The following is a 10,142-nucleotide window of genomic DNA, read 5'->3' as shown; positions in this document are numbered from 1 at the left end:
AAGATTAGATAGCTACAGTTTCGATAAGAAAGTAGATAATTTAGGTCAGAATATCTAGTTAGATGCTTTTATTTTTGTCCCTTATAACTGGAGAGCGGATCTATAGGTTTTTACATATTTTTATTGGCTTTATGCAGCTTAACGAGCATAACAAATGTGGACGATTTATATCCATCTCTTACTGTTTTGACATCATAAGTTAAGTTTAGTTTATAGTAAAAATATTAGTATTTCTTTAGGTTCACCTATGTTATTACCACAATTTATGTTCTATTACTATGATCATTTGGTATTGTTTCAAATAATTGTATTATATATTAAGTAACTATAGTCTGCCCAGCAAGATAACGCACATAAATACATTTTTTTTTTGTAATAGCTAAATATATTTTACATTAACAAATGTCATGCCACTTCTTTAGTAAAACCAGAATTTGTTTACAATATATTGTAACTCAGAATCTACAATTTTGTACAACGGCCAATAAGACTTAAAATACAACAAATTTAGTTAACAAATTTGAATTATTTATTCTTCATTTTTTTTTCAAATTAAAAATATAATCAATAATGGAATATTTGTTTTATAGATTTATTAAAAATGTGCAAAAAAGACGTATTAAATTACAGAACAAATCTTATGATTGCTGGTGACTTTAACAAAACAAATTCAACCATCTTTTACAATAGCATAGCTATTCATACTCCAGCAATTGGAGTAAATCTTTATTCTAATGCACTATTACAAAAGTTGTCCGGAAATGATGAATCATATATTTCAACTGTTAATGAACCAATAAAAATGAGTAGTGCAGTAAGGTATTTGTCATAACTAAATATACAGTCGAGATACAATAATTTTTTTTTTAGAAAAAATGTGATGAGGGACTTGGTTCTTCGTTAGTATTTCTTTGGATGACTACTTTTACGCCTGGTTTACTGTATTTAATAGGATATTTTATAGCGTTACCATTAAATGAAAGAGTAAGTGGAATCAAACAATTACAAATGATGACTAAACTTTCACCAATCATGTATTGGGTTACTTGCTTCATTTGGGACTATTTTTGTTACATAGTTGTGGTTTTATTAACCATGGCCATTATGTATTTAACGGATATAAATGACATATTTACTGGTTTAAATGAAGTTGGTAAGTTAATCTATTTCTAAGTTTAAATCAATGTATAATTTAAATATGATTTTTACAGGTGGTCTATTAACATTATTATTCATTTATGGGTGGAGTGCAATTCTCTATGCATATGTTTATAGCTATTTAACAAATACACTTGTCAGCGCCATGTTATTGTATATTGCAGTTAATTATATTTTAGGTATTATATATATATTTAAAGCTCAGCAGTTATTAGCTATTACGCTATTGATAATTTTAAGGTTGATATGTTTACAGGAATGTTTATAAATATTATCTTAATTCTAATAAGCGACGCTATAAGAAAGAGAAATAAAATAAATTACTTCAACACAATGAATATAATAAAGTTAATAATTTTAATTATTCCACATTTTTCATTTCCATTGTGTTTATCGGGATTTATAAAAATAACATGGGAAAACAACATGTGTAAAATATGTAAATCACCTAAAATGATTGAAGTGTGTAAAGGTAAGTTCTTATTATTTTTATTTTTTTCGTGTCAACTGTTCATAATTTTAATATTTTAGCTATTGGTTCTAAACGTAAAAGTTATTTTGTTTTCAAATCTGATGAAGATCCTAATGGCATACTAGAAGAAACTTTATTTTTATTACTTAGTAGCATACTCTACATATCCGTTATACTGTTATTTGATTTTAAAATATTTCATCGGTTATATCAGTATGTATTTAACAAAATCTATGGCACTGGTGTTAGTTATAGAGATGTTAATGAAGATCCAGATGTTAGTAGTGAAAGAGACAAAGTTAATGCAGCTAAGACTCATTCAAGTAATAAATGAAACATTTTTGTTAACGAATCACAATTTAATACATTTTATGTTTACATTCTAGATAGTGCTTCATCACCATTATTGGTGGTTGATGACATAGTTAAAAAGTTTAGCTTTAATTTCACCGGTGTTAGGGGTATAAGTTTTGCTGTTTACCCTGGTGAATGTTTTGGCTTACTCGGTGTGAATGGCGCAGGTAAAACAACTACATTCCGAATTTTAACTGGAGATATATTTCCTTCAAAAGGTGACGCTTCTATTCTTACTGATAAGTTGTACAAACTCAGCTCTGACATAAATCAGGTTAATAAAAACAAAATGCAATACAATATTACGATTAATAATGTTTGTATGAATTAATTAATAATGCTGTACCTATAGTATGTTTCTTTGATTGGTTATTGCCCTCAATTCGATGCGATAAATGATCAACTTACTGCAAGAGAAACTTTAAAACTAATGGCAATTTTGAGAGGAATTTCGCCAGAAAACGCCAAAAACCATGTAGATAAATGGATTAGACTTTTAGGTAAGTAAAATATTACTAGAATAGGAACTTTTAGGACATTTAGTAATCATAAGTTACCTATAATACCTATTTGTAAAAATAATAAGATCGTATTTGGGTATATGTTACGTCCCAACTGACGTCGATACATACACCAACGCAGAGATGAACACTTGATGTATTATGTTATATTTGAGTGTTTATTAACAAGTACAAAATTACAATATTATAAATATATGACAGTAAGTGGTGTTACAACCTGCCTCTAAGTGTCTTATGTGTCCCTAAACCGTCTGACGAGCTCTTGTCATGGGCTCGTATATATATGATCGGGTCCTTTGGAGTGGGTGGTCGTTGTAGTGGCTAAATCCGGTCATGAGACAGAGTCCTGGTCTCGAACTTGGTATGCTGGACGACTCGTATCCTTCGTATGAGTGTTGACTTTCCCGAGGAGATACGTGTGACGACATTTTTACGGTTTGATTGTTTCATACTATGCTTTTGCGACGACCTCCGCGTGTTATAATATATACTAATTGTCTTATTAGTTACATTCGTTAGATATTGCTAAGGACGTGTGATATGCTGTACATAGTTTATACATAATTAATTTATACGTAGGTACGTAACATATATAATAATACTTAATAGTTGGTAGACTTATTATATCAAATAAAGATTATTTATTCAATACATCAGATAAATAAATCTTCTAACGTCATACATAAATTAAAACATCGAACAAAAAATATATTATTGTATTTTATTTTATTATAATTAGAACTATAAGAAAATATTCCTTGTATGCTTTTGGTCTTAAAGAAATTATCTACCTTGTAATTTTCTTTAATTTTCATTTTCTCAAAACCACCTACCACTCCCGCGAAAAGCGCATTATGCTCAGGACTACACACAGCCTCCTACAATGGCTGTCCCGTGTACAAAAATATTATCAAAAACCAAGCTAACCTCAAAGCAACAAAATATAATGAACTTCTCAAACATAAGAAACGTTCTCAGCCGATTCAACAAAATCAAATTACTTAAATCCGAATACTGCTCCTACGCTCCCCCCTCTCCAAATTCCTCCTCATCTTCCCGAAGCTTCATATGCCTCTATCACCAATTCCAATAATAGTTTATCACATAATAATTTCCCAAATGACAATTTGTTAGCCAAGTTTATCACAGAACTCCCCGCTCTTATAAATCCACTAATTTCCCTCCTCACCACTATTCTACAAAAACAATTTACACCATAATCCAAATTCCATTTCCCTCAATCAACTCGTTGTATATTATCATTACCAAATTAACTACGCACTCATTATAATTTACGATTCTATTTCATTACTCTATATCATTAATTAATATTATATAAATTACCAAGACTCTTCTCAATGTATAATTATATATATATATTTTTTTTCTTTCTATTCTTACCTATACCATTGTAAATGTATACTATTGCAATACCACACAGTCATTGTATCTATGTATATCATGTACTTATATAATTGTCGAGCTACAATAGTTTTTACTGGAAGCTATTAAAAATAAAAAAAATAAATAAAATTAAATAATAATAATAATAATTATTATTATATAATTTTATAAGTTTTATTTGATTTGGTTTTGAATTCTTTGTAAAGATAAAAATGAATAGTAAGGAAGCCTGTTTATTCCGTTATGTTTACACCTCATGTCTAGGAAACCATTTCAAAACTTTCCACAGTAAGGGGCCTCACTACCACGTCTTTTTTTGTCAAAAACTACTGTTACTAATTCCAACGATACGTGTCGACAATTATCACAATTTTCATTCTGAAAATCTATTCGGATTGTCCGTAATATATACAATATATAACGATCGATCCACATTTTTAATTTTTGTAATTTAAATTACAATAAAGAATGTAAAAAATTCAAAAAATAATTTCCAACTTAAATATTTAATTAACTAAATACAATTTAAAAAATGTGCCTCGATCGATCCCTCGTACAAGTTGTGGAAAAAAGAATATTTTGTCAGAATACAAACAGATGAGATTGCGACGTTATTGATGAAATTAGAATCGTATGTTTGAGTGAAAAATAAACATTTTTCATGATCACAATATCACAAACTGACATGTCCGTGCGAGTGCGTGCAAGAGCCATCCGTACCGCTACAATTGACTTGCATGAACGCCACACACACTAAAATCATTTACGACTAACACATAGATCTCGGGTGGCGACGACGAGATTAGAAATTGCCTAAAATGATTCTCTATAAATCAATGCCATAGCGAGGCCCCTTAAAACTAAATTACAATAATTATTTTTTTACCATCTAGTCGTATCAGCTCATAAGTAGAGCAAGGTCATTATATTTTAAGCAGTTAAAAATCATCACTTTATGTATCAAAAAACTAAAAATATGCAATTAAATATGCCCTGAAACAAAAATTACACACCCATATTAAACTAAAAGAGTAAATTTTTTTGTAAATATTTTAATTATTTTACTTAATTCAATTGTCTATGTACTTGTAAGTTGTATTCATAGTATAAGGAATTAGAAGTATGCTCAACACAAGCCGTGTTTTCGTTTTGGTTCCAGTGGCGTCATTTCAGTTTTTGAGAGGGGGGGGGGGCAAAATTTTTGACCGGCCCAAAATAAAACTGAAAAAAAAGCTCGCTATAACATTTACATTACATTACATTACAATATTGCATTTTTATCTCAATACAAATACCCTCCTTATACATAATTGTATACTTACTAGTTAGTATCAAAGGTTGACATCATAAGCATACAGGTAAGTAACCCATTACATTTTTTTGAGAGATAACAATAACTAAATAATTAATACATATATGTAGAGGTTACTTAAATAAATTACCTATTAGCTACTATATAAAGGCCCAAAACTAGCCCATACCCGGCCCGACAGCGGCCCGCTAATGACAAGGGGGAGGCAAATGCCCACCCTGCCACCCCCCAAATGACGCCACTGTTTGGTTCTAGGCATATGCAACGCCTTGTGTTTTTGTGAATACTGCATTGCATAAGAATAAATGTGTATGCATGACGTCACCTTTTGTTAATTTTTGGTTGCATAAAATTACCCATATAAAATACTATGCATTGCCCCTTAAAAAAATATGTGCAGTCTTATCATTGAGCACACTTCTTATTCTTTATACTATTCCGGTTTGAGAAAATATTGTCATCTAATCTACCCACTTAACATTAAGATAAAAATTAGTATCTTTATGCACGATTAAAGATATATATATATATATATATATTAAATTATACGGATGGCATAAATTATATATATCTTTAATCGTGTCTTTATGACAAATTCACAGCGTTTATTATCAGTTGACCTTGTTTGATGATGAAAAATATTTACCGAAGTGCTTTATTTTTGTTAAACTATCAAAATATGCATTAAAAACTTAAAATATGCTCCTATAATCAAAAATATGACCTTTGAACCCGACAATTTCATAATATGCAAAAATGCGCAAAAATATGCACTAAAAACTGAATCACAAACGTCTTAGAATGTATTGTGTAGGTGCTTACTAAGCATACAGTTAAGTTAGCCAGAAAAAATATGCAATTATGACTTTCTTCTAGTCAAAAGTAACATAGCATGATGCATCCGAATGATATATTATTATAACCATCGCAGCTGTACTATCGTAAAGAATACAGTGTAACTTTCATTTCATTATTTCAGTTAGTGAATATGAAATATTAATAAACATATTTCTGCAAAATTATAACTTTTCACTTTACATTTCAAATTTTTTTTTTTCTAAAAAATATCTCTACATCCAAATCATAAACCGTTTTTCTTGAAAATTTCAACATTTGTATGGGTACTAATGTACTATTAGTAATGTTTTTGTCAGCATTTTTATTATTATCATCATCGTTATTATAGGTCTTGAAGAACATAAAGATCGAATCTGTGGGACATATAGTGGTGGTAATAAGAGAAAATTAAACACTGCAATGGCATTAATTGGAGATCCTCCTGTCGTGTTTTTGGATGAGCCCACTAGTGGAGTAGACCCCGTGGCAAGGCATAATTTATGGCAAGTATTAGCTGCTAGTCAAAGAGGTGGACAAGCTATTGTACTTACGTCGCATAGGTAAAAACATTATGTAAACAATGTTTATATTGAGATAAAATTCTTATTTAATTTACTTAAATAGTATGGATGAATGTGAAGCACTTTGCAACCGTTTGACAATAATGGTGGGCGGTTTATTAAAATGTATTGGTAATATACAATATTTGAAAAATCGTTATGGACAAGGATTTACAATAATGGTAAAACTACGGAATATTGAAAATTTCAATGTTTCAGAACTAAAAACTGATATAGAAAGTCAGTTTGCTCCAGACATCAGTTTAAAAGATGAACATACGGTGAGATTGAGCTATTACAATTTTATTTTATTGAAGTACCTACCTAATTATACATAAGTACCAACTAGTTCAGCGGTTCAAATTGTGTATTACAGTACCTACCCTAGGTCAGTACAGCCCATGGGAAAAAAATCAATATTATTTACAATTCATTGCAATTCAATTTTGTTGATTTCAAATTGAATGTGCACCTACCTACTAAGACTAATTATTAATATAATATCAATAATAGTTTTATAATGAACTATTCATCTGATTATCTTTTATTGTTGCTGGACTTTTTGTCCAATTATTTTTAACATTTATCCAATTCACCTCCACACATTTTTAGGTATACTATAGTAATCAGGCCTAGCACACCTGCAGAATACCACATAAATGCTAATAACACACGATTTCCGCGATCATCTTTATTCAGTTTTGTCATAGGTACTTAGCTGATATTTTTACATGACCTTAAATTGAAAATCATTGAGAACTCATGGTCTTTATAATATCTGTTCATGGTAGTATTCACAAAAAGAGACTACTGTTGAGTTTCAGAATTTTGTCCAACGTAGGGTACCACAGGCTAAAGAGATTGAGAACTGTCGTACTAATATCGCGACACCTTTTTTAAACAATATCAGAGTGAAACAAACTTTGTAGATTCGTGTAATGTTAGTAAAAAATGTATATATATTATAATCAAGTTGGTTTCGTTTTTCATGTGGATGATAAATTAAACCAAAATTATTAGAGAATAACAATTTTATATTAGTAAAAGTAATTTATTTACCTATTCACATGGAACCTTGTTTTACATTTTCAAGCCTTATGTACTTGTAAAAGTTGCAAATTTTATAAATTTTTAACTACTCACAAAATCATTTTTAAATTTTAAATTTGATAAATTTTGTCAAAACTCGATCTTGAAATGCTTATAAAAAGAATGTGTGCCTATGTATTTTTAATATTTTACAACTGCTATTGAAATATTACATTAGAAGTCAGAAGTCTTGTATTAAATTTTCACGCTTTTTGACCAAACAAATACACCTTTTTAACATTTATGGACAAAAAAAAAACTAAAATAATTCATTATTATTTTTGCCTAATCATTCATTTTTTTTCATTAAGTGCATATATAATTTTTATATTTTATAGTTATTGTTAAGGTTAACCCAATATAAAAAATAGTGTAGATTCAAATTAAATTTTTTTTGTAACTTAAAAACAATCCAAATTATTCATTCTGCAACATATTTTTTTTTCTTTATTTGTTTATCAGAAATTTGTGAATATGGATATATTTATATAAAAAAAAATTCTATAGCAGATAAAGTTCTCTTCTAGTAAGTGTGAATATTTGGTAAATTTTCAGTTAATATTGTACCCGTAAGTTTGTCCCGGATATGACAATTTTTCTTTAGGTATAATCTAATAATTTAATAATCTAATAATTACGCAACAACCATTGTTGATTATGTCGTTATTACATGTGACCACATTCAAAGTAGGCACTTTGAATTAGTATTTGAATATAATATATAAGATTATTACACTTTTAATTTTACTTAGATTATCATAAAAATTGCCTATATCAAACCCCTTAAAATCGAGTTTTTTATGGCTGTACCTTACATAACAACAATTTTTTTGTTTTTATTTACAAGATAATTATTGTGATTAGACGTTTTTTATTGAATAGCCCTGTTATATTTTTAAAATATCCTGAATAGATGTATATTGATAGCATATTATATGGAACAACGATTCTGATCGAAGACGGTCAGTTACTCAGTCAGCCTATTATAATACTAAGAGACGGTTTGTCAGTCTGGATATTGTATATTGTTATTGTTTATTATATCATGTAGGCAAGTTGAATTAATATTATAATATTATTATTTTATATTCGTTTCTATGGTGATAAATAAAGCATTAGAAATTAAAATCCCATTTTTACCAGTTTTTCGTAATTTTTCGATTATCATATTTTATTGATATCAGTAGGTATATAGGTATTTATAATATGTTCAATGTTCACTCGATCAATTTATTAACTTTAAATTACAGTTCATAGATAGTGTTAAATTTTAATTCAATGATACAATATAATAGTAGGTATGCGAAAACCGATTCTGAACGAAGACTGCCAGTGAGTCTGTGATATTACTATATTAGTGATATTACTAAGTCTATTTGATGATATTATTGTGAATAAAGTAATTTATTTACTTATTTACGTGGAACCGTATTTTAAATTTTCAATCCGTAACTATAAAATTTGAACATTTTATACATTTAACTGTAAAATCGTTTTTAAATTGTATTTGATAAATGGTCTCAAAAATCAAATTTAAACGCTTAGGTATAAAAAAAAATTGTTCCTATGTATTTTTCAGGGCTAAAACCGATTGAAAATATTTCGGTTTGTGTCTCGATTTTGTATAACTACCGGTTTTTAATGTTTTCAATTTAGGTTTCAATTTTCCCCACCGGTGTTAGAAAATGTCGGTTTTGGTTTCAATTTTGTATACCGTTTTCCAATTTTTTCTGGTTTTGGTTTGAAATTTACTACCAGTTCCCAATTATTTTCGATAGGTATCGCGTTTAATTTAGTTTTCAGTTTTGATTTTTAACGATTTACACTAGTTTTTTAATTAAGTTTTTAAACCGGTTTCAAGCCCTGATATTTTTAATATTTATCAACTTCTATTGTAACAATATATCAGGTTACATATTGACTCAACAAATAACATTTTATTGACATCCTTGATGTTTTTTTATTACTGTAAAAAATGTTACTGTGCCTACATATTATTATATTAAAAGAATCAAGTTATTATGGTTTATATTATTATAATAAATATAACTTTATATTAAATATTATAAAAAAGAAATGTAAGCTGAAAAAAAATGTATTATTTATTATTATTGCATTTTTTCTGATCTTAAAATTATTGTTAATACTAATAATCTAGATAAATTTATAACTTAAATAAATTTAATTGAATAAAGCCTTTCTAAAAAAAATATATACATCTCTTGGTTCATAGTTGATCTAAAATATTTTTTGTAATTATTAGTATTATTTTGAGATTTTAATATTTTCTTACTATAACTGATGAAAACATCAAACATTTTTCAGTTTTAATAATTTCTTTTACATGTTTTAATAATAATAAAATGATTTATTGATTTTTTTAATAAATTTATTTATTTTTTGGTACAATTAATACACAATGATAATATTATGTC

At 28.1% G+C, this 10,142-nt stretch overlaps 1 protein-coding gene across 1 annotated transcript in view; it reads left to right on the top strand.

Annotated features, from left to right (window-relative positions):
• LOC100164803 (ATP-binding cassette sub-family A member 1-like) overlaps positions 1 to 10,142 on the top strand; it is a 32,964-nt gene that overhangs the window by 22,421 nt on the left and 401 nt on the right. The window contains exons 7-15 of the mRNA XM_029492829.1: positions 591 to 814; positions 871 to 1,153; positions 1,212 to 1,337; positions 1,415 to 1,630; positions 1,690 to 1,953; positions 2,017 to 2,258; positions 2,337 to 2,484; positions 6,408 to 6,618; positions 6,683 to 6,899. Of these exons, the coding sequence (XP_029348689.1) occupies positions 591 to 814; positions 871 to 1,153; positions 1,212 to 1,337; positions 1,415 to 1,630; positions 1,690 to 1,953; positions 2,017 to 2,258; positions 2,337 to 2,484; positions 6,408 to 6,618; positions 6,683 to 6,899 (1,931 nt within the window). The remainder of the gene's footprint in view (positions 1 to 590; positions 815 to 870; positions 1,154 to 1,211; positions 1,338 to 1,414; positions 1,631 to 1,689; positions 1,954 to 2,016; positions 2,259 to 2,336; positions 2,485 to 6,407; positions 6,619 to 6,682; positions 6,900 to 10,142) is intronic.

Source organism: Acyrthosiphon pisum, chromosome X (assembly GCF_005508785.2).
Source record: "Acyrthosiphon pisum isolate AL4f chromosome X, pea_aphid_22Mar2018_4r6ur, whole genome shotgun sequence".
In the NCBI taxonomy this organism is placed as follows: Eukaryota; Metazoa; Arthropoda; class Insecta; order Hemiptera; family Aphididae; genus Acyrthosiphon; species Acyrthosiphon pisum.
Note: the sequence above shows the minus strand (reverse complement) of the source record. Positions and strands in the feature narration are given on the sequence as shown.